Source organism: Blastomyces gilchristii (assembly GCF_000003855.2).
Source record: "Blastomyces gilchristii SLH14081 genomic scaffold supercont1.5, whole genome shotgun sequence".
In the NCBI taxonomy this organism is placed as follows: domain Eukaryota; kingdom Fungi; phylum Ascomycota; class Eurotiomycetes; order Onygenales; family Ajellomycetaceae; genus Blastomyces; species Blastomyces gilchristii.
The window spans coordinates 1,646,302-1,669,971 of NW_003101678.1; the positions used below are offsets into that span (position 1 = coordinate 1,646,302).

A 23,670-nucleotide genomic window follows, 5' to 3' on the forward strand; every position below is an offset into this window, starting at 1 on the left:
CATGCCAGTGCTTGCTTCGTTCGCGGTGATGATAGGCATCGAGGGGAACGTGAAGCGATGACGAGCTAAGAATGCGGCTGTTGGCTGGTTTAAACAGTGTTTATTCGAGTCGTAAGGATGGGATATACCGGGTCCTTTTGATCCCTACTTTGTCTGATTTATGGATGTTGACCACCCGTACACGATCCTTGTCATGAATACGGTGTCTACGGCTGGATATATCTTGATATCGGAATTGCCAAGTGACAATAAGTTGGCTTTTCTTTTTCACTATGCTATATTTGCTACCAGTTGGATATAACACGATGCAATTGAGTACATTTGAAATATTTTAACGCACATCATTCTTATATGCAATTTTACTGTTCAACCCGTTGTAGGAGACATCCAATGCGTGATTTCTTTCACAGAATTAATGGAGGTATTCAACTCTGCTAGTCTGGAAGATGATGGAGGTGATATAATGTAGTAGGCGAACACCTCGCTTAGGCGGAAGCGGTCGGCCCGTAGAGGGAATCCGACAGAAGAAACAATTTGCTCGGTCCGAGTGCCCAGGGATCAAACTTGCCTATTGTGGCTAGCGTTGGCACGTCCCTAACCCTAGCTCGGTAGCTTGGTAGCTCCGAGGTCGCGTTATCAAATCTTCGTTCTGCCCATTCTAACATAAAACCTCCTGAGATTTCAGTCCTGGACTCCCACAAATTGTTCCAACTACGGGACCGGAGACGCTCCTTCATATGACTCTGTAATAGTGTCAAGAAATCTCCCCCACCCTAGTCCGCCTCAAAAACGTAGTAATGGCGACTCGCGCCACCCGCCGCAGCTCTCGCCTTGCTCCGAACACCACTCCGACGAAGCAATCCCCAAAGACGCAAGAATCAATTAACCGTCCTGTCAGTTCCCCAAAGCTTACATCGAAACGTTCTGAACCTACACCATCGAGTAATAAAATCGATAATAAAATCAACGGCGCCCTCGGGGTAGAGCCATATAACGGAGCTGACGACGACTACGCCGTTGTGGGAACTGTGGAAATAGAACATACGAAAGAGGTTATGGTAAAGCAAGAGACAGTTGAAATCTCAAAACGAGGTACGAAAAGAAAGGCGACAGTATCAAAGTCCCAACAGTACTCTAGTGAAGAGGAACAGGAAGTCGAAGTAAAAACCCGGAAGGAAGAGCGGACGAAAAGGACAAAAGTAAAGGAGGTCACTATAGAAATGAAGCCCCTGGCGCCTCGAACTGCGAATCTGCGGATGTTTGTCGGAGCGCATATTAGCGCTGCGAAAGGTGTGTATTGCGTTCATACAGATATATATTCCCCACCACATCTATATCGCTACTCTATAGCAATATATGTCAATCAAAGCTAATACTTGCTGTAGGAGTCCATAATGCAGTCACAAACAGCGTTCACATCGGGTTAGTATTTTGTGCCGAAAATCCCGTATCCATTCCCCGGTTTTATAGCTGAAATCAGGTCTTTTTTTCTAACCTGAGGTAGGGGAAATGCCTTTGCCCTGTTTCTAAAATCACAGAGAAAATGGGAGAACCCGCCATTACAAAACGAGCATCGAGACCAATTTCGGCAACTTTGCTCAGATTATTCCTATGATGCTTCGAAGTAAGCCACCATTTGACCTCAACCCTTCCAAGGGAAGGCACCTACTATGTAAGCTAATTCAGATCCAGATATGTTCTTCCTCATGGCTCGTATTTGGTGAATCTGGCGCAAGAAGACCCGACAAAAGCGAAGCAGGCATACGATTCCTTTCTTGATGATCTGAAACGTTGTGAAGAACTTGGTATCAAGCTTTATAATTTCCAGTACGTTTCAGTCCAGGATCTAGTCCCCATACATGCAAAGCATTCCATGGAATAGGTAATAATTGATTCATTACAAACAGCCCGGGAGCAACCAACCAGACTACCCTTGAGTCTTCATTATCTCGATTGGCACAAGCTCTCATCTCTGCTCTCAAAGCTACGACAACAGTTGTTCCAGTTCTCGAAACAATGTGCGGCCATGGAACCACAATAGGAGGCTCACTATCGCATTTCAAAGCACTTCTTGCCCTCATTCCAGATACCTACCGCTCTCGCATTGGGATATGCGTGGACACATGCCACAGTTTTGCGGCCGGGTACGACCTCCGTAGCCCTAGTAGCTGGAATAATTTCATGGAAGAATTCGATAAAGAAATAGGCCTGCAATACCTACGAGCTTTCCATTTGAATGACTCCAAAACGCCACTGGGTAGCCGACGAGATTTACACGCGAATATAGGAACAGGATTTCTGGGTCTGAGGGCATTTCATAACTTGATGAATGACAAGAGACTAGAAGGCATCCCGATGATATTAGAAACTCCCATTGACCGACCTGCGAAATCGGACGCAGAGACGGCAACTGGACAACCGGACGACGAATACGGAGTGTGTAAGGACGATCATTCAACCGAAACGACTACCAAGAAGAAAAATAGCCGTACCAAGAAGGGGCCAGCTAAGAAAGCAAAACCTGGTAAGCCGGTTATGATTGAGGATAAATCCATATGGGCGAAGGAGATAAAACTTCTCGAGTCGCTTATTGGAATGGACACTGAGAGCGAGGAATTTCTCAGACTGGAGGCGGAATTGGCCTCGCAGGGGAAAGAGGAAAGAGAGAAACATCAAGCGATGTGTGACAAGAAGCGGGATAAGGAGGGAAAACAGAAGGATCTACGAGATATGTTTGCTGTCAATGGAAAGGCGAAGGGGAAGGGGAAAGCGAAAGTGAAAGCTAGTCCTACTAGTGTGGGTAAAAGGAAGAAGGCCGAAGAGGAGAGCACTGATGACTCCGACTAAGTGAATATTTATTCGTAAAATCGCGGAGAGGCGTGCTCCAATTTTTGATGTCAAGATACCTTTCATTTTTACGATATATATTTGGATCGTTGTCCTTGGTTATCCATTCTCAACAAATGTCTCTCTCTACCTATGCTTCTGGGGCGCAATTGGTTAGCGCGTTCGACTGTTAATCGAGAGTTGGAAGTTCTAGCCTTCCCGGGGGGCGGTTGGATGGTTTTGACTCTCACCCACCCCCTTTTTTATTTTTTGATGTCATGTTCTGGCTGCTTTCTTCCATTGTGGAGAATAATAGAATCTATTCAGAGGTAACTAGGGGAAATATTTAATTGAAGGCGCAGGTTAAGGTGAAGTTCAACCAACGCTTGAGATATTGCCGGGTATATTCAAGTCAAGTCTTGTCTTTGGAAGGGTGTTCGGTATAAAATTATGGGGCAGGATTGGGACAAATGTATTTCGAGTGGAATTGAGTTTTCGGGGGGTACAAAGTTCAATATGACAGGAAACAGGAAATCTACTCGATATTAGAAACGGAAGCAAGAAAGGCGGTAGATGAAACAATGCAAGGCGAGTAGCCACCGGGAAAACAGAATGGATACGGAGAGGCTAAGATATATATGTGCCTTCCCTCCTCCGGCATTCATTATGGATCCAACCGACCGGCTCCTACTCCTTCATCTGCTTGCTCGCAGAAACACACCAGTTATTCCAATCCGAGAAGAACGACGGCTGGACATGACACTTCTTGCTGGTAAGCTGCTTCTTGCGCGTCTCGGCATAAATATCGACAATACCGGACAAACTCTCCTTATCATGTGCCACAAGAATCTTCACCAGCAGCAAACTCGCCTGGCTACAGGACGACGCGTGAGCAGCCGGCGCGCTATGCGTAGCTTCCTGATGCACAGCTTTCAATAGCTCCCAGACCGGCTCCGCAGATTCAATGGAGGGGATGCTAGCCGCTCCCTTGCATTGTTTGGTATATTCTCTGAGCACATTGCTGGCGCGAGCAGCGATCTGTTTGGTCCTTGACTTGCGGCTGAGTTGTAATAGCGGCATAAGAAGGTCCAGGGCGAGGATGTTGGAATGGCACTTCTTCACATAAATTTCGAGCAGGTCGAGCACGCGGTTTTTGAAATTCAGCATGGTCTCCTTTGCGTCTTTTTGCTCTTTCTTTTTGCTGTAGACTTGTTTACGGGCGCGGAAGACTTTTGCGATTTGGTCGTCGAGGGCTTCCATTTCGTCGTCATCCATGGAGGCATCCTCAGAGTCAGAGGTGGCATCAATGTCCTTGTCGGCTCGGTGGGTACCTAATGCTGAAGCAAGCTTCGCTTCGAAGGCCTGCAGTTCATCATCGTCTTCCTCTTCCGACTCTTCTGATTCGTCCTCGCTGTCGTCCTCGGAGGCCTGGCTGATTACTTCAACATCATCCTCGTCTTCGTCATCATCATCATCATCATCATCGGAGTTTTCAGCATCAACATCAACCATTTCTATATCACTGCCAACTTCTTGACTCTCAAACATTTCCTCTTGGCCAGCGAGCGTGTCCTTAGCTTCAAGCACCTTTTTGGGAAAAGAGAGTCAGCATATGTCAAGTATATCAAAAAGCAAATAGAATGGGGACAAGCATACATCAATCAAAGATTGAAGACCAGTCGCAGTAACCTGATCCGCAAAAGCGCCAAACACTTGTTCACTCATCCGACGGAATAGTTGCGATTGTTTCGACGAGAAGCTGAGGAGGATTTCCACGAGCGCATCTGACGCCTCGTTTGCCTCGTCACGCTCTGCCTTGTGACCGAGAAATTTAGAGTAACAGAATTTTAGCTCGTCAAGCATCGAAACAGCGTCGGCATCCCCATTATACACTTGCAATATCGTCATCGAGTACAGGAGTTTGAAAGCCTGGATACTAGATCCTTCCTTTTTCTCGGCGCGTTTTTCCTTTTTTGGGGTCGGTAAAGTTAGCCAGAATATATCAAACGAGGAGGGTTGATGTACTGTTTTCTACCTTAGAAGTAAGCTTCTTTAACGTCTTGAAAGCCGCCGCAACAGATCCCTTAATGTCTTCACCCATTTCAATGACAAATTTGCCCCAGTCCCCATCCACATCCATTTCATGGATCTTGCGAACCACGGCATAAGGGATGGCAGCTGGGCTTTTCCGGCCACTGATGACGATATTCAGACATGACATCAGTCTATTACGAAACAATTCCTGGGTGGCTTCCATGACAGGAGGTTCTGCTGGCGTTTGTTTGCTTTTGGCGTTTTCGTTAGATATAAAATAAGCAAAGCGAGCCAAGAGGAACAAAACACTCTCGATTGACGACTGTAGCTCGTCCGAATCAGTGGCGTTAATGGCAGCCGCTTGTGTCCTCACAACCGAGAGTAAATATGCTGTGAGTTGTTGGCGAGTCGACGCGGCAGCTTTTACATCTTCCATGCCAGGTCTCGCAATCATACTTTCAAACAACGGGATAATCTCCTTCAAAGTATCCGCACTGACCGCAGAAATCATCTTTTCAACAGTCTTGGTCTTCGTAATGTGGTCAAAATTTACCGCACCAGTCGGGCCCATTAGTCCGTTAATAGCGGCCACAATAAACTCCGGCTCTCTCGCTACACGCGCCTGGACGGATTTCAGTGCTTTGGCAGCTATCCGGTGAAGATACCGATCTTCAACAGCTAGCTGATTCATGAAACACCGCATGAGGTTTTTGGTGAAGACTGTCTCAGCGAGATGTGGAGGAGCCTCGTTCATGCTCTTTATAAAAAGAAGGAAACCCCAGTATTTACGTTCCTCGGAGGACGCAGCCGCAAATAATCCTTCTACTCGACATTAGTGCAAATTCCAAAGTGCATGTTTAAAGGTTAAAACTTACTATCAACAACCTCAGTCCAAATATCAGTGAAACTAGCCTGAGTGGCTTTTGAATCCTTGGTCTTTGACGATCCGTTCTGTCCGGGTGGTTGTGTAGAGAGCTTTTGCAAGACAATGTCCCACGCAAAATGCAATTTTGGATTCCAGACTCCCGAATTCTGTGCTTTACCATTCTCCCTCCCATGTTCAGATTGTGATTCGGACGTTTCTTTCATTATTTTCGCAAGGGAAGTCTTTTCCCGTACGTGTAGTGGACTACCATGCTGCCATACATCCTCAGGGAATTTCATTGTTGCAAAAAGATCTTTTGCCGCAATCCATATGGCGACACCTTCCGGGGTTTTAGCAAGGCCATTCTGACAGAGCGAATCCAATGCCGCCTCAGCATATTTAACATCAAATTTGTGAGTCTGAATTTCTCGTAAAGAACAGAAGACTATCCATCCGCACTCTTCACGAAGCCATGGTTTCTTCTTGGCTAGGTCAAATAAGGTATTGAGGATCTTAATCCATTTTTCGAACGGCACCTGGGACTGAAAGAGCACTGAAGATTTAATAAGAGCTTCCGCTCCAAAAAGTCGTCCAAAATGGTGATCTCTCTCCTCCTATCATCAAGGTTAGCAAGAACGAATGATTTCATATACTTGGGGAAATCAATAAAAGAGCTAGCTAATCTTACCTGGCCTGATGCGGAACCTCCAGGATTTGACTGCGCTTCCCAAATCTCAATCGCTCTTGATATATCCAAACTCGAAGATGGCAGATCTCTACGAGACGAGAAAAGTTGAGAAAGTGTTTCCGTCAAAGCAATTGAGAACCCGATTCTAGCGGCCTTTCGGCCGCTGCAGAGTCCACGAAATAAGCGTTGCAGTGTCTTTTCGATTTGCTCATCTGTAGGTTTCTGATCGGGAGTAAATCGAGACACAAGCCGCTGAGCAGCTTTTAATCTAATCTCGTCATTCTCGTTGGCTAGGTCTTCGTAGATTTCTACCAGCTTAACGTCCACGTTAACGGGTTCGCGACGTCTTTTTCTGGACGGTGGTGGAAAGGAAGCCATGCTTTTCTATCCCTGGTAAATATGAGGATAAGAATGCAAAATTACTCTCTATGAATGGCGGTCTCTTTCCTCCTTAATTGATATATGTCTTAAGGGCTATGTGTCTTAAGGGCTATGAAGAATTTCAGGTGTATATCTAAATTAGTTATTTTGACGAAATTTCAACCAAAAAAATATTTTGATGCTTGGACATATTCGGACTAGCGCCATCAGATAATGCTTTCACAAGGGGTTAGCATAAAAATCATGGCGTGACAAATAAAGAGGCTAATCGCCAGCGTCGCTTCCCCAGCGGCAAGTCTCTGTGGCGCAATTGGTTAGCGCGTTCGACTGTTAATCGAGAGGTTGGAAGTTCGAGCCTTCCCAGGGACGTTTATTTTCTTCTTCTTTTTTTTTCCCCCTCCCTTGTGTGTGTTTCCTTCCCCTAAATGAGTAACTATTCCGGGCACACAGCCAGCGAAAACTCACCTCACACAAATGGTGAGAGCCATCCAAGAGGGATAACGCTGATTCTTTTATTTTGGCTTTCAAAGCAAGGACGAGCAGCTGCCGCTATCTGACGGATCAACAATTGCGTGAATTGTTGTTGTGTTCAGATGGGCTGGTCAAAGAGATACAAACGTTGAAGGATTCAGGGCTTCGCGTTTCCACGACTTGAGAGACCAATATACATTCCCTTTCTCCCATGCACCGACCCGCAGAAAACTGACGAACATGAAACCCTAGGGCAGGGTCACCTCAGAATATTTGCCCTTCCTTCCTAGACAATTTGCGGGAGAAGGAATGATACCTTCCTCGTACCCCGTATATTACGGGGAAATTCTTATTACTCACGGAGGTTTACCAGGGGCATATTGCCTGACGAAGGACGCGACAGATTTTCACCCCTTGCGCTTAAAATGAATTTCATCTTGGAGGTAATATGAATGGACACAACACCGTTATGTCCATGAGAACATTGTCATCGAGCTGCCAGGGGTCTGTCTACACAACATCCACAAGGGCCGCCTAACACCCGTGATCCTGAGCAAGAAACGCAGAAAGTCCAAAAACTCTGTGCAGTCGTATTGGGCTTCGCGTTCATATGGTGAATTTATGGATCAAGCCACTTCTCCTGAAGAATAATAAGAAGATATACTTGCAGGAAGTCTAGTCATTGAGTGTGTTCCGCCTTGGCTCTAGGTGAGGACAAAATTAGAAGTGACATAGGATTTATGTATACTGAATTTAACGAGGTTATCAGCGGAGTTTACTGTTCTATCACCGGAGAAATTCTCTGTTCGAATAGAAGTTGATACAGCAAGTCATCCGCTTTCGCCCTTATCCAGTCGAAAACAAGCCAACAATTGAACCAACTTCCCACAGATATGTCTCTTGCATTCAAAAGCCCACCCAACGGTCCCATTAGTCAGAATCAAACGCCGCGAACAATCCTTCCTATAAAAGTAAAAATTTGGGGAGTGCGTCCATTGTCATCCAAAAAGGTTATCAGGAAGACAAGTAAAAAAAAAAAATAAAAAAAAAAAAATGAAAAAAAATAAAAGAGTAAATAAAAAGTAAACAGTTTTTAAAAAGACTCGTCCCTGGGAAGGCTCGAACTTCCAACCTCTCGATTAACAGTCGAACGCGCTAACCAATTGCGCCACAGAGACTTGTTACTGGTTGATTTCGTAACCCCCGCCATATTTATTATGTTGACTACGCTCTCGCAAAATTGATGGTTAACCACACCGAGCAGAGTCCGTCGCGATTACAACTTCAATTCGAAAAGAACAGAGACCAGGTTCAGCCAACATCCTCCACGGCGGGGACCCGATATATCAGCTGGACCTTACCACAGACATTCTGGAGCCAAACCAACGCTGATGTCCAACTCGACACAGTTATGCGGCCGAGGAACAGCCCAAGGATAGGATGCTAACCTAGCTATCCTAGATCCAAGCTCCTTCGCGATCTTGCCGCGACCCCACAGCAAAGTGCTACAAAGACGTCTTCCCAACCCAAATCAATGAGCCAATAAACGACTCCACTTGCTTTGGGTGGGGAATAATATCTCTCTATGATATTGTGGCTGGCTGGTTCATTTGGTGAGCTACATAGCCAGATACTTGTACAACCTGCTGAAACATCATCCCCAAATACTCTTTGAGGCACTCTGGTTTATTAAACAATAAAATTCATGACTTGAGACCACCTGGCTCCTCGTCGGCACCTCAGCGAATTTCGGTCTAAGTCATGTTTGACTTGGGCTGCTTCTCTGCCTCTATGGGATCGTGGATTGTTCAGAGAATACAGAGTAAAGATTCTTTGCTTGGCAGAGCGGGGAGTGATGAGGGGTACTTGGATGTCATCTTAATCCATGTGGCGAATTTGGTTTTGAGGAATGCGGAAACGCCCCAAAACAAAGGATCTAATGACAATGGGGGAGCTGAGGGCTGCTGGAGCTCGATGGCCTCAGGAATGGAGTGCGGCGGTGCAGTTTGCTTCGCTCTGCCAACCTGTTTTTCCAGATTGCAGATTCTTTGTTAGCTTGATCGATAGCACCCTTTGGCCTCCTGATTCAGTCCACGGGTAGATAGCTTCTTAAAGGGGCGATCCTAGCGGTTAGCTAGTTTGATATTGGTGCAGACCTCACTCACCCCAGCATCGTTCCCGAGCTATTTTCCACCCCGCCATCAATTTTTAACCAGCTGGTTCAACCACACAACTATATAAGCATTACTCCACCCCCATATTTTCTAGACTCTCAGTTATTCTCATTCTAGTTTCTACCTAAACCCCGCAAACCAAACAAGCAAACAAGCAGATAGATTGAACAAACAATGGACTTCATCAACAAAATCGCTCGCTCCCAGGACCAGCAGAAAGAGAAATCAGCCGCAACAGACCACAAGAAACAAGGGGCCGGAGGATTCCTCTCCGGATTTGGTGACAAGCTCAATAGCGCTGCTGGCGGCGGCAGGGAGAGCGAGAAGAATGAAGATATGCTCGATAAGAGTACGTTAACTATATATCACACCACTTCTTTTCCTAAAGTATTTCATTATTTTCTCCATCCACTATCTGTTCTTCTTTTTTCTCCTCTGCAATATCACGCACCGCGCACCGCGCACCGCAAGCGCCTCTTTCTAACTCTCCTCCACTCGAATCGCTTCAATACATAACTAACATGTGGACATGATTGTATCAGGCATCGACTTCGTCCAGGAACGCTTCCTGGGCCAGGGCCCGCAGGACAACGAGAGCGCGTTAGAGCAGGCTAAGGATGAGAAGATTTCAGACTTCATCCGTGACCAGTATAAGAACAGGACTGGTACGGAATGAAGAAGCTCTTATATATGTGTACAATGTACATGTACATATTACGTGTGTATATGTCAACCACTGACATAGATATTTGTTGCTCACAGGAAAGGATTTCCCCATCAAAGATAAGAAGACGCGATTCGGCTGAAAAGTGATGGGATTTCCTCCCCTGCATCTAGGCGGTTAGGTGGTGTGGGAGGCAGGAATACGCATACATCCTGGGGGGTTGTGGGGTGAATAAGATCTTTTTTTTTTTTTTTTTTTTTTTTTTTTTCAATGTGAAATGATGATGGGTATGAATGAGATATATTCTATGCATGCATGATGTCTGATATATATGTATCTATATATGTATCTGGGTGAACAGAACATGAAAATAGAAGAAAGATATCTATATAACGAACATTTTCACCTCTCCCATGACTATGTATTGATGAGTGAGCTTGGTTTTTGTCAGGGATCCTTGGATGGATATTTATTCCCGGATAGTAATACATAGCTATATATCAAGACGGACTAGGGCCGTAGGTGCTGCGCAAATTATGCTGAAACTACAGACCATTTGCGGGCTGCACAGAATCCACCTATCCTAGGAATTAGAGTGAGCCAGGTATCAAGGGGATTTCCATAATTATTCAGTCTCTAGTGATGAGGTTAAAATAGCACACTGTCACTAGGAGCATAAAACAAGTTCAGTTGTGTGACAGGAAAATCCAGGCAAGCAAACAACAGATCCATGAAGATATATATAACGTAGTAAGGAATTGAAGCATTGTCACTATGGTGCTGCTAATGAATAGCAATGAATAGAATTAGATCTACGGAGTAGACTGAGCTCCATTGGCTTGTTGAATGACCCCTAGAAATATGGTGAAAGAATGAACAGATCGAGGTTGGCCCAGACCACGCAGAGCCTCAACTTCGACGTCCAACGTCCAACGTTCCTTGACAGAACATCAAATCTGTACTCCATCGTCACCATTTCCAACCCACTGTCTGTGTACAACTACTCAGCGTATATGTTTATTTACCTCTCTCATTGAGTAATTACTTCCATCCACGCGACTCTCTTTGCCTAAGTATTTGCTAGTGCCAGCTGCTCCACTCGCTGACCGCTGCCAAGCCCAGTTCGACGTTTAAAGTCCAGCTGCCATTCGGCTAGTCTCCAGACCACCAACACCTGCAGCCAGGAATTTCTCTCCTTTCTTAGCACACTCCGTCCCTGGTACCCACGGTTGAAGGAGAGGAGTGTTTTATAGCACTCGGGTCTACACATTCACGCCCAATGGATTGAAACTAAGGGCAGCCTCTCCCTACGTTTGAAACCCACCTTCTACGGTTGCATCAAATGGGCGAAGGCTCCCTAGACTCCAAGGGTGCACGGAGAACCTCTTTGATATCGGTCCACAAGAGCCTATCCCTGCCCCCTCCTGCTCCCTACGATCCCGATCCCCTCAGCACTCACGAAGTCGAACCCTTCACCACCTACAGGAAGAATAAAAGTAGACACGAAGAGGGGGCCCATTACAGCGAGGGAGAGCACAGGCACCTACAAGAGGAGGATCAGGAGAAGGAGGAACGGGATCCTCTCCTGACGGGAATTGGCGCCCGATCCGATCGTTCCCGCCATTCCTCTTTTGCTGAAAGCGAGGTGCTTGAAATGGATTTCCTCGCCTCGGATGACGATCTCAACGATGACGAGGAAACCGGATTGACCGCTAAGGAGCGCAGACAGAGATGGAAGCAACGCAAACGACATCGTCGGGAACTAGATGCTAGAATCGTCGAGGTCAAGATCTCTGAGGATGGCCGCCGGCTGGCGGATAGGGCAGTGATCAAAAGACTAGGCATAAATGCGATATTGATTGGATCGTGGTATATATTTTCGTTGTCGATATCAATTGTATGGACGAATCCCGTTTGTTGATATCTTCCTATCTTCCTATTTTGCGATATTGTTTCTCTTTCCCCTTGAGCTGACTGTATCTCAACTTTTGCAGTATAATAAATGGATGTTTTCATCCGATCACCTTAATTTTCAATTCCCCCTCTTCACAACCGGCCTACATATGGCTGTGCAATTTACCCTATCCTCTATTGTGCTCTACCTTGTCCCCTCGTTACGACCACATAACGCATCCTCATCCGCCCATTCCGCCATTACTGGCCAGCCGCCGAAGCCCTTGGTGTCGAAACAATTCTACTTCTCCAGACTTGTCCCCTGCGGAGCCGCTACATCTTTAGATGTGGGACTGGGCAACATGTCTCTCCGATTCATCACTCTCACATTCCTAACTATGTGCAAGTCATCCTCCCTCGCATTTGTCCTTCTCTTCGCATTTCTCTTCCGTCTAGAGACTCCCTCTCTAAAGCTCATTCTCATCATCGGCACCATGACCATCGGGGTTGTAATGATGGTGGCAGGAGAAGCAGCATTCAATGCCCTCGGCTTCAGTCTCATCATCGCATCTGCATTCTTCTCAGGCTTTAGATGGGGTCTAACCCAAATCCTCCTTCTCCGACATCCTGCAACCGCAAACCCTTTCACCATGCTCTTCTTCCTCACCCCGATAATGTTCGTTTGCCTCATAACCCTTGCACTCGCCATTGAAGGAGCTGGCGAAATCATCGAGGGCATCGGCATCCTGACAGCAAATGGCATCCTGCGCGGTATCGGCATCCTCCTTTTCCCCGGCTGCCTGGCTTTCTGCATGATCGCCTCAGAATTCGCGCTCCTCAAACGCTCCTCAGTTGTTACTCTGAGCATCTGCGGCATTTTCAAAGAAGTCATCACCATCAGCGCCGCCGGCCTCGTCTTCCACGACCCATTGACCCCAATCAACATCTCCGGGCTCATCATCACCATAGGCGCCATTGCCTCGTACAACTACATGAAAGTCACAAAAATGCGCCGTGACGCCCGGCTCAATGTCGCCGAGAGCGCTAACCCTATTGACGCCGACTCGGACGAGGAGGAATCACTAAGACCACCCGCAAGCAGCAACCCACTCACTAATAATGACGCTAATAGCATTAATAAAAATTATACCAACCCGAGCCTAACTACTCGCCTTGGCCTCTCTCTCAACACATCCCCAACCAACAAGGACAGCATATATACCCCCACAAACACCAACGTTCCCACAGACGAGAATACCGTCCTAACCCAGAGCGGCAGCGGCGAAGACCGAGGGCGCAACTCCATCCGCGCCAGGGTCAGTGGAACGACAGGCGCATCTTCTTCCCTTGTGCCCGGCACAGCAGGACTCTCCGGCGCAGTTGCCGGGGACCCATCCCTCCGCCCCCCGCTCCGAACCAGCGGTAGTGCCTTTGACGAAAATGGTCCCAATGCTAATGACATGCCACTGTCTTCGTCTTCGTCGTCGTTGGCATCATCAACGCGCGCACCGATGCCGGGAGTACAACAACGGAGTTTGAGTTGGAAGGGAGGCAGATCGATTTCTCCGAGGCCGCCAGCACCGTCCCCGTCGAAGATGCCGTCACCGGAGAAGATGAGTCGAGATTGAACGTTTCCCCTCCCCCTTTTTGGTTCCCTTTTATTTTATTTTGCCTATTCCCCTTTTACCGTGCTTTCCATACTTTTGCTTCCCCATTTTTCTTTTTTCTTTTCTTTTTCTTTCTTTTCTTTCTTTTCTTTTCTTTTTCCTTTTTCTTTCTTTTCTTTTTTTCTTTTCTTTTTCTATTTTTCTTTTTTTTGGATAGCGTTGGGTTGATTTCAGGGCTGTAAATTTTGCCCTTGTTTTGTATTCGTGAAAGTTAGGCCCTGAGTTGGTTTCTGGTACTTAATTTTTTTTTGGTCTTCCTTTCCTTTGATTCGGGTTGTTTAAGTTAGTTTGCTTTGCTTAGAGTTGGACATTAAAGGGATACAGAAGTGCGATTCCATTGAAATTTGTCCACCTTTTTTTTTCGGGGAATGGTTTTTATTAGAGCACAGGGATTTCGAAATTCGGGGTTGGTGGAAGTTTTGTTTCTTCCTTAACTCCCCTTCCCCCATAGTTACCATCATCATCCTCACCTAACGTTTGTAGAAAGGAAGTAAACGGGATAGACAGGGGAGGTAGATAGATGGAGGTGGTGTGACAAGCAGGTGGTTCTATTTTGTTATAGCCTGTTTTGCTTTACCTATACACCAATTAAGTATATGTATGGATTATATATATACTTCCTCCCTCTCCTTGCTTCTCTTTTCATCTCTAGCCCCCCTCTCGGAACGTCATATATATATCCCACTTCCTTCTATCAACTAGCCTCACGCTATCTCACCAGTCTATATAGCTATACAATCTCACAGCCTTTTTTTTTTCGGCTTTTGCCTTTTAATCTGCGCGATTTACAAGTTGGATCTAACCTCCGGATTCCATTATTCCCTCCCCAATCATCCATCCACCGCTTCCTGATTTCTATAGAGTAATATATATCCATCCCTAATCACCGTATGCTACCATCACGCGCAAGGTTTAACCAGGTAGTCAATTCATTCATAACATACGCTGCGAAAACTGCCCGAGCCGTCAGCCATCATCCCCCTACCTCTCGGTAGCAGGAAAAACAAGTGTTATAAGCTGATATATATGTGTTACCTACTACCCCCGAAAGAAAGCCTCCCTCCAAAAAAAAAAAAAAAAAAAAAAAAAAAAAAAAAAAAAAAAAACGGATAACAGATAAAAAAAGACAAAGGTTCACTTGGAAATAATAATAATCAATCACCCTCTTTTCTTTCTTTCCACTCGAACCCATCCATCCATCCATCCATCCATCCCTATTCCTTACACAAAGGCACAGAGCCACCTAGGTCCTAGGTATGTATATCCGCCCAACCCAACCTTGGAGGGAAATTTCCCCAGGCCGCCCGTCCTGGCCTCATTGAATCCATTCTTTTTCACCCCCTGCTTCTCCTCACCACACCCCCCCCCTCCTTGCCATCGCTACCCCGGTTGTATCTCGCCGGCCGGTTGGATATATTATATATATATACACCTTACATGCGTAATGTATAGAGAGGTATATACCTCCAAAAAAACTCCCATTGCACTCGCACCCATCAATCCAACCAATCATCCTCACAAGGAAGGGGAACGGCGGGGGGGGGGGGGCGGATTCTAAAACAAGTAGATAGGATAAATAACAGCTCCCATCCCATCCCATCCCATCCCATCTTATTATTCCCTTCTCTTTCCCCCACCACCCAACCGCTGAACAAGGCCATACATAGATACCTTCTTTAAAAACGAAAAAAAAAGATATAGCCCTGTTTCAACTACTACCTACCTCCATAATAGAAGTCCAAACCGTCCACTGTGTGAGTGAGTGTGTATATAGTGTGTTTTTATTACTCCATATCACGCCAACGCCAACGCCCTCATGCTCATGCCCCATGTTCCATGCTCCGTGCTCCATGTCCCATGCTTCCATCCTCATGCCCATACCATCTCATCACGTCTCCCATTTCCAGCATACCACCGGCAAATGTCCACCACATAAAAAGAGAAAAAGACGAAAGAACACAAATATGTAACTGTATATAACGGGATTGAAAAGACTGGAGAGAATCAGGTAGATACGATATGGGCATTTAATTTTTTTGGGGTTTAAAAAACGACCATTTCTTTCTTTCTCCGCTCCTTTCCCTTCTTCTCTGCATTCCCCTCCTCTTTCGCTACCGAAATTTATTATGTTTCCCCGCTTAACCGCCTTTCCTCTGGTTAGTAGTAGTAGTCGTTCCGGGTGTCGATGACCGGGCTCCATTATTGGTGGCGTTGTTATTGGTGATGGGAAGCGCTACGGCGGCTGCTTTTGCATTTCGATCGCGGTCCCTGGATGTGGAGGTGGAGGAGTTATTCGTGTTCGCATTTGCATTTGTATGATGGTTATTAGCGGTATTACTATTGCGAGACTGATGGGAGAAGTGGCTGGAATTGGCAATTGCGGCGCTGGCGCTCCGGAGTTCGATCTTCTTGCGTTCCATCTCAAGCTGGAATGGGGAAAACAACAACATAAATATTAGTTTCAATGACTCGAACCCACCATTGTTGTTTTTTGGATCAAATGAAAACGAACGAGAAGAAATAGTGAAAAAAACTGGGTAAATCTGTCACTTACCACTTTCCTAACTCTGGTCAGCGCCGCGCTCACCCCGCCGTTATCAGTCGTTAGAGAGCGGCAGTTATCAATGTGATACGGCTTAGAAATGATCACAGTATCAGCCACGACAATGCTCGTGCCATCCCAGCGCGCAGGCATTGTCCTGCTAAACGCATCGAAGAGATCCTGGGCTTCCTTGCTAACCCCCTTCCCGCGCCGTTGTTCGCGCTCATGGAGTTTGGCAATAGCAGCCGCTTCCCGATTCTTTAGGGCGCGGATATCGAGAGGGTAGATGGAAGGGTACGCGTTGGTGAAGGATGGGTTTTGCTCGGTGGGACTTGATGATGTAGAGTGTGGGGGTAAGGAGAGTAGTTGAAAGTTGTGGATACGGGATATGGGGATTATGTGATAGTCGCTTGGATGGGAGAGGGCAGGAGTGCCGGAGGTCATTGGTGTTGGTAGAGGGGGAGATGTATTGATTGCGATAAGATTGGTGATGGGACATGCGGTGAAGAGAGTCCCCTCGTGCGTTGTGGAGGTTGGAGATGTAGTAGTGACGCGGATACTATTGACGAAACCAATTACCAATTTCATGTTAGCATAACAAGGGGAAAATATTGAGATGTAGAATCAAGCTTGCTCCCAATCAACCAGCAGTAAGTAAGGTATGATAGCCGTCCACTTTTTCACTGGCAGACATCTATTCCAGGCAAGATCGATAAGAGTGCCACTACATATATCAAACACTTACCGGGCACCAATGGCTCCACACAAAGCCATCTCCATCGCGACAGTACCCGACGGCCCAAGGCCCGACGCAACAGGGCCTTTCCCTCCAGTGCTCTGCCGCTTGTTCTCCGCTGCCATGGTGGAAGCGCGTTCGCTAAAACGCAGTCCTCAAAAACCAAGGTTGGAGCACGACGTGTAACAACAAGCGGGAAGCGGGAAACAGTGTGTCGGGTAAATTTACTGCTTCACGAAGACCATGGAGAGACACGTTGGCGGTTTAAAGTGTCCCTTCTTTCCTTTTGCTATAAGAGAGTTGTTGTATACACTTCCCGGCGATTACGCCAATCAATGCAGCTTTTCAATGGGACGATGGGGGTGGTGTAGCGTTATTTTTGAACGTAATTATGGCGGTGCTGAAACGGGCAAAATGAGGCGGGCGGCGGCTGGCGGCAAGGAAATAGCAACCCAAGCTTGTAAAACGATACCGGGAAAGGAGCGACAGAAGGGAAATAACAAGATGAAGAGGGCAAGAAATTAGGTGAAGGGAAATAAAAAATAGAAGAAAACAAAAAAGGGGCAGAAATTAATATAGATAAATTAGGTTGCTAAATTAAGACAAGACAACAACCAGAGCACTCAAATGAAGCAACCGCTCCTCCTCCACCAGCCAGAGAAAACAAAGCACCAGGACTGGTTGAGAGAGCTTCCTGCGCACGACGAGCGGAGAGGAGTAAAAGGACACGAGGGAATTAATTGGGGGGTGATTGAGGTGCTGGAGAGTTGGAGATGGGTTTGGAGATGTTTTCGTTGAACTTCAGAAGGTTTTGCTGCGGGAGGCTAGAGTCAGATGGGCTTGGCGGATTAGTCATCGGCGAGGATGGCCAGAGGGTTTATTTACAAGAATCATTATATACGCTGTATGTAGATACAGCGTGAGCCGGATAAGAGGTAGCTAGCTACATATTGCTTCTGTCTAAAATTCAACTTAAGGAAGAATATTCAATTTTTGGGCTTATATAGGTAGATTAGTTTATAATCCATCCTTAAATGCTCCAGCCGATGTCGATACAACCTCCCGCTTTTACCTTCTACCGTGTCCGTGCTTGGCTCTCTTCTTTCTCTCTGTTTTCCTCGTTCATCTTGTTTATTTTTATTTTTATTTTCATTTATTTGTTATTTGTTGTCCACCTTCCCTTGCATTTTTTTTTTTCTTTTTTTTGAAAATTTCCACATCCCCTTAAACCCAGTTGATCACATTCTGAGTTCGGTGGTATCCTTCCACGGTCCTCCGTCTTTTCGTGCAAGATCGAAAATGATGATTGGTGACAATGAACAGATGAAATAATGCCCCCTAAGCTGTTGTCCTAGCTGTTTACTTCGATATTTAGGAACGGGGCAAATCTAACCCCCATTCTTCCTCCCTTCCCCCTTACACAGGCCACGCCTCGCTTCATTTTCACCACATAGCCATGACTCTATGCTTGGTATGTAGAAGCAGAGACATTACCACCGCGCCCAGTCCAGTTGACATGATGATACTGGCCCTCGGGATACTTCTCATTTGCACACTCGGGCTTGATAAGGAATGTATGCGCGCCAAAGTAATCCCGCTGAGCCTGGAGCAGATTGGCCGGTAGATCGCGGGTGCGGTAGCCGTCGTAGAAGCTGAGTGCGGTGCTGAACGCTGGTGTTGGGATTCCCCATAGCGCACCCTTGCTGACAACGTCGCGCCAGCCTGCTTGGGCCTTGTTGATGGCATTGTGGAAGAAGTCGTCGAAGAGGAGGTTCTCCAAGTCTGGGTTGTTGCGGTAGGCGTTGGTGATGTCCTTGAGGAAGACGGAGCGGATGATGCAGCCGCCTCGCCACATTAGGGCGATGGAAGGCTTGTTTAGTTTCCAGCCATATTCTTTTGCGGCCTGGTGGTTGAAGGTTGGGTTAGTTCATATTTTGGTGGAGATGGCGTATAATATGCCCTTGGAAGACGAATGGGAAAGGACAAAGGATGAATAACTCACGTCCTGGATCAGCATGAATCCTTGGGCGTAGGAAATGATCTTGGATGCATAGAGGGCCTGTTCCAGGTTGTCGATGAACTCCTCTCTGTTGCCAGTGAAGTTCGGGTTGGGTCCCTGGAGAATCTTGCTAGCCCGGATACGCTCTGATTTCAACGAGCTGAGGCAGCGGGCGAAAACAGCCTCGCCGATCAAAGTGACTGGCATGCCGAGATCGAGGGCATTGATAGCGGTCCACTTGCCAGTACCCTTCTGCCCAGCAGAGTCGAGGATCTTTTCGACGAGCGGCACACCGTCGTCATCATTGTAGCGCAGGACGTCGCGGGTAATTTCGATCAGGAAGGAATCCAAGACGCCCTTGTTCCATTTTTCGAAGACGTCGCCCATCTCCTTTCCGGTCATGCCTAGACCGCGTTTCATGATATCATACGCCTAGAATAACACAACACTCCCAGCCCTTTTTAGCCACAGACCCTTCGGAATGGTATGAAAGAATGAGGAATTGATGGGCAGAGCAATTGTTGTCCCGGCTTGCTCACCTCTGTGATCAGCTGCATATCACCATATTCGATGCCATTGTGGACCATCTTCACATAGTGGCCAGCGCCCTCATCACCGACCCAGTCACAGCAGGGCTCGCCATCACTCTTGGCAGCAATGCTCTGGAAGATGTCCTTGATATATGGCCACGCCTCCTCGTTTCCACCGGGCATCAAGCTGGGCCCATATCGGGCACCTTCCTCACCGCCGGAGACACCAGATCCCACAAAGCGGATGTTCTTGCTGGCTAGGTATTTTGTGCGACGGTTGGAGTCCGGGAAGTGGGAGTTTCCGCCATCGATGATGATGTCGCCGTCTTCAAGGTGGGGCAGGAGGGATTCGATGAAATCGTCGACTGGCTTGCCGGCCATGACTAGTAGCATGATTCTGCGTGGTCTTTTGAGCTTTGCGCAGAACTCCTCGATAGAGTGGGCACCGACAATAGATTTGCCTGGAAATATAGTTGTTAGTCATGTTTCAGTCTTTTTTGACGGCTCCGTGGGCTGTTAAATTCGCAAAGAAAATGCAACAAGAAAATTAAAAAGCAGACAAGAAGTTGTTTTCCAATGCTGGACGATTTACCTTTAGCTTCATTTTCCAGGAAACGGTCGACTTTAGACACAGTGCGGTTGAATGCTACGACGGTAAATCCATGATCTGCCACATTTAGGATGAGGTTCTGGCCCATAACGGCCAGACCAATGAGGCCAAAATCACCACTGGGAGCAGATGACGCGGATGAACCGGCATCGATGCCGGCCAGACGAGCGCTGCAAGTCAGCAATCAAATTTTGTCCAGGTTAATGCTGATGGATTTTGGGAGCGCAAGTTTGGGGAGAAGGTTGTTGATAGGTTTTCCCACCCAAATTGATGGGAGCCATAGAACAAGGCATTGAACATTGGGAGTCAAACTCGTTATTGGTAGAGCGAAGCGCACTTACACTGCCTTATCTGCCATGGTGAAGGAGTAATGTAGAAGATTGATTCGTTAAAGAGGATTGATAGGCGGCTTGTATGTATTCTGGAGCGGCAGGTAGATCTCTGGTTAGCTTGTAAAGTAATCCCTCGAGATGCGGAGGAGGGAAGACATACTACTACTGACTGACTGGAGGGGTTTGGAAGTGATAGGAGAAAGTTGGGAGAAGCGATGGAGACAGGAAGTGTAGAAGTAGTGATAAAGGTGTGGTGAGAAGAGAACTGGAGGAGAAAAGAAGTGGGATGGTTGAGGGAGGGAGGGAGGAGGGAGGGACGCCCGAAACAGAGAACAGAGAGAGAGATTGAACTAATTAATAACTAAATAAATATGACGACGAGGTTGAAAAATAATTTGTGCCTTTGCCGAGTTACGGCTTCTTGACCTCACTGCGTAGTTCTGCTACAATAATTAATACCTGGCCCCAACTATATCAATATCAGTCAATGTACGGAGTATTGTGAGATTAATAATTAATTAATTAATAGCCTTCTATACACGCATACTCCGTATCCGCGCTTCATTATCTGGATGTTGTTGAGGCGGGGTATTTCCAACCGCTGAGAATGAGGGGTCCTTTTACCCAACAACGCCTTTTTTGCGATGACTTGACGGCTGTTGCTGCTTGCTTGCTGCAATTATTATTGAAGCCACCAGGCTAAAACCCTTATAATTAGTAAATCCTGCATCATTTTACCCCTAGAACATGAAGGGAATACTCGTTTCCGGATGGACCCAGCCGACTGAAATAAGTTAATAAGTTAGTTAATAACTGTGACCATTTTGTATACGCAGTTTGCCCTTGTTTCTTCATCCACCCTTGGCCACCCGGAGCACTGTTCACCGGGTATTATTATTATTATTATTAATCTGGGAATGCACCTCGATCCCCGTTTCAAAATGAGAGTCTTTTGAGTCCATTTCCAGCCCATGCCGTAATTGGATTCCGGTATAAATCTGTGGATAAAGTGGTCAACAGCGGAGGTTGAAAACCGGACAATGCCCAATAATGCGCCCAGATATTTGCCCCCAACCCAACCATACTCTCATGTTTATCAACCTTCATCTATGCCCACATAGCCCTTACTGTTGTTCTCTTCCTTTCAGTTATTTAATATTAATTCTCCTGAGTCTTTTCTTCTGCTCTCTGGCCTTGGTGTTGGGGCGGCGGCCGCCTCAGTGGCGTTAAATACGTTAACTTACCCTCTAGCAATCGCTCCACCCACACGTGATCTCAGATGTAATAATGGATAACTAACTATAATAACGCGGCTCGAATATGTAACCATCACACACTGTGGCAACACCCCGAGGTGGCGGCCGCTACAAACTCTAGACCAAAAACAGCTCTTGAGTCTTGAACCATTAACTATCACAGCAAATCAAGCATATCAACAGGCAGTCTCTTGTCAGTAACAGCAAGGTTTCGCTTTCCGCCAGAAGGAGTGAAAGAAGGATTGTGTGCATCGGGGACCTATATCAGCAAATTAGAGTAGAATCAAGACTCATTACGCGGTCGCGCTCTAAGGCTGCCTTGCCTGTCAGTCACGTTTCATCCGGCGCATTTCATCCTTTGGTGGACGGACGACTCATCCCAACCCATCAGTCGATACAGTGACAGTTGAAGCACCACTTGCGCTGCTCTAGATCTTGAACCACATACGAGCCTTCTAGTTCGTTCCCTGGACGTGCGCAAGGTACGTGTGTCCTTTGTTACTGCACATCTGTCGCCAAAAAAGGCTCTCTCCTGTGCAGTAAACATACAAAATATATATAATCCCTTTTCGACGAACTTCCGTTCATCATGTCCCTTCCGCCACCTCCAGGTCTCCAACAACAATCGTCTCAACCTCCGTCCTCGAAACCACAACCGTACACGTCTCTACCCGCACGACCACCTCCCTCTGCATCTTTCCAGCCAGCAGGAGCCCCCGGGGCTTCCAATACTATTCCCCCTACTCCTTCGACTAGACCCAGTACCGGTTACAGCTCCTTCACAGCCTTCCAGCCCCGTACTGTAACTACAAGCCAGCCAGCTTCTCCAGCTGGCTACCAATCCCATGCCCCGCACTACTCCCGGCCGCCCTACGGGCAGCCCAACGTAGCATATTACGGACAACACCACCAATACCAACAACAGCAACATCAACAGACAGTGGGCGCTTACGGCCAGTCGGGTGCCCCTCACATCCAAAACCCCTTCCCGTATCCCAACCAAGCATCAACCAATGCATACGGCGGCGCCGGAAGAGGCTATGCCCGCCACACGGCGGACTCAGGCCTCGACCCGGACACCGAAGCGCAAATTGCCCAATGGCAGAGCGCGTATATGGGTAGGGAGAGCATTGAAGCTGCCCAAGCCGTAGCAAATACTGGAGGCACTAAAGGCGCATTTGCCGCTACAGGCGCCAACACAGGACCTCTAGGAACCGTCCAGCGCATGCACGACTCAGCCATATCGACACCAATCTCTAGCGGTCCGCACACGACTTCGTCCACGCCTATCCCGCTAGGCGTAGGCGCAGGCGCAGGCGCAGGCGCAGGTACAGCCGCCATCGGCGCACCACCGGCGGCAGGCACAGGCGGAACCGCAACTCCAGACGAACCAGCCAAGACCGTCCTCCGCTCGGGTGGCGGGCAGAGCTGGACGGACTCCACGCTCCTCGAATGGGATCCGGCCCACTTCCGTCTCTTCGCAGGCAACCTTGCCGGCGAAGTCACAGACGATTCGCTCTTGAAGGCGTTTTCGAAGTACCCATCCGTGCAGAAGGCGCGGGTGATTCGCGACAAGCGCACGGAGAAGAGTAAAGGGTATGGGTTTGTGAGTTTTAGTGATGGGGAGGATTATTTTCGCGCGGCGAGGGAGATGCAGGGGAAGTATATTGGGTCACATCCGGTCTTGTTGAGGAGGGCTATGACGGAGATTAGACCTGTGGCGGCGTCGAAGGTTGCGGGGACAGGGGGGAAGGGCGGTGGGAAGAAACGTGGAGGGGGTGGTGGTGGTGGTGCTGGAAAGGGTGCTGGAAAGGGTGCTGGTGGTGCTGGTGGCGGCGGGGGTGGTGGTGGCTCGAAAGTTATCGATGGTGGTATACAGAAGAAGCAAGGGAAGACGAAAGGGGGTTTGAGGGTTCTTGGGTAATAGGCTTGTGCCCCAGTTTCTTTCTTTGGTTCGGTTGCTTTCTTTGTCATTGATATCTGGCGAATCTGAATCTGTGGT

The 23,670-nt window shown here is 47.4% G+C and overlaps 7 protein-coding genes and 3 non-coding genes across 10 annotated transcripts; 6 read left to right on the top strand and 4 right to left on the bottom strand.

Annotated features, from left to right (window-relative positions):
- The first annotated feature begins 651 nt into the window (after positions 1–651).
- BDBG_03376 (AP endonuclease 1) lies at positions 652–6,453 on the top strand. The gene is made up of 7 exons (XM_002626166.2): positions 652–1,290; positions 1,386–1,422; positions 1,505–1,624; positions 1,693–1,827; positions 1,908–5,252; positions 5,383–6,350; positions 6,437–6,453. Exons 1-5 carry the CDS (start codon positions 798–800, stop codon positions 2,845–2,847), a joined length of 1,725 nt encoding a protein of 574 aa, XP_002626212.1. The 5' UTR covers positions 652–797; the 3' UTR covers positions 2,848–5,252; positions 5,383–6,350; positions 6,437–6,453.
- Positions 1,576–6,892, bottom strand: BDBG_03377 (DNA polymerase phi subunit). Its single transcript, XM_031721226.1, has 6 exons — positions 6,414–6,892; positions 5,736–6,339; positions 4,862–5,682; positions 4,483–4,794; positions 1,670–4,413; positions 1,576–1,609 (listed from the first exon to the last, which is right to left on the bottom strand). The coding sequence occupies exons 1-5, from the start codon at positions 6,789–6,791 to the stop codon at positions 3,514–3,516; spliced, it is 3,015 nt and encodes a 1,004-aa protein (XP_031577702.1). The 5' UTR covers positions 6,792–6,892; the 3' UTR covers positions 1,576–1,609; positions 1,670–3,513.
- Positions 2,982–3,054, top strand: BDBG_16806. Its single transcript has one exon. It is a non-coding gene; the product is annotated as a tRNA-Asn (tRNA).
- A 197-nt stretch (positions 6,893–7,089) lies between the features above and the next one.
- On the top strand, positions 7,090–7,163 carry BDBG_16807. The gene has a single exon. It is a non-coding gene; the product is annotated as a tRNA-Asn (tRNA).
- A 1,175-nt stretch (positions 7,164–8,338) lies between these two features.
- On the top strand, positions 8,339–10,866 carry BDBG_03378 (uncharacterized protein). The gene is made up of 3 exons (XM_002626168.2): positions 8,339–9,788; positions 9,982–10,104; positions 10,202–10,866. The coding sequence occupies exons 1-3, from the start codon at positions 9,614–9,616 to the stop codon at positions 10,243–10,245; spliced, it is 342 nt and encodes a 113-aa protein (XP_002626214.1). The 5' UTR covers positions 8,339–9,613; the 3' UTR covers positions 10,246–10,866.
- Positions 8,370–8,443, bottom strand: BDBG_16808. Its single transcript has one exon. It is a non-coding gene; the product is annotated as a tRNA-Asn (tRNA).
- A 390-nt stretch (positions 10,867–11,256) lies between the features above and the next one.
- BDBG_03379 (nucleotide-sugar transporter) lies at positions 11,257–14,717 on the top strand. The gene is made up of 2 exons (XM_002626169.2): positions 11,257–12,000; positions 12,098–14,717. Exons 1-2 carry the CDS (start codon positions 11,446–11,448, stop codon positions 13,622–13,624), a joined length of 2,082 nt encoding a protein of 693 aa, XP_002626215.1. The 5' UTR covers positions 11,257–11,445; the 3' UTR covers positions 13,625–14,717.
- A 1,084-nt stretch (positions 14,718–15,801) lies between these two features.
- On the bottom strand, positions 15,802–17,066 carry BDBG_03380 (uncharacterized protein; the record flags this gene model as incomplete). Its single annotated transcript, XM_002626170.2, has 3 exons — positions 15,802–16,089; positions 16,218–16,764; positions 16,951–17,066. The coding sequence occupies 3 exons, from the start codon at positions 17,064–17,066 to the stop codon at positions 15,802–15,804; spliced, it is 951 nt and encodes a 316-aa protein (XP_002626216.1).
- A 1,337-nt stretch (positions 17,067–18,403) lies between these two features.
- BDBG_03381 (6-phosphogluconate dehydrogenase, decarboxylating 1) lies at positions 18,404–20,438 on the bottom strand (the record flags this gene model as incomplete). Its single annotated transcript, XM_031721227.1, has 5 exons — positions 18,404–18,844; positions 18,944–19,372; positions 19,480–19,931; positions 20,063–20,199; positions 20,422–20,438. The coding sequence occupies 5 exons, from the start codon at positions 20,436–20,438 to the stop codon at positions 18,404–18,406; spliced, it is 1,476 nt and encodes a 491-aa protein (XP_031577703.1).
- Positions 20,439–22,128: 1,690 nt separating this feature from the next.
- BDBG_03382 (RNP domain-containing protein) lies at positions 22,129–23,592 on the top strand (the record flags this gene model as incomplete). The annotated part of the gene is made up of 1 exon (XM_002626172.2): positions 22,129–23,592. The coding sequence occupies exon 1, from the start codon at positions 22,258–22,260 to the stop codon at positions 23,590–23,592; it is 1,335 nt and encodes a 444-aa protein (XP_002626218.1). The 5' UTR covers positions 22,129–22,257.
- Between the last annotated feature and the right edge of the window lie 78 nt (positions 23,593–23,670).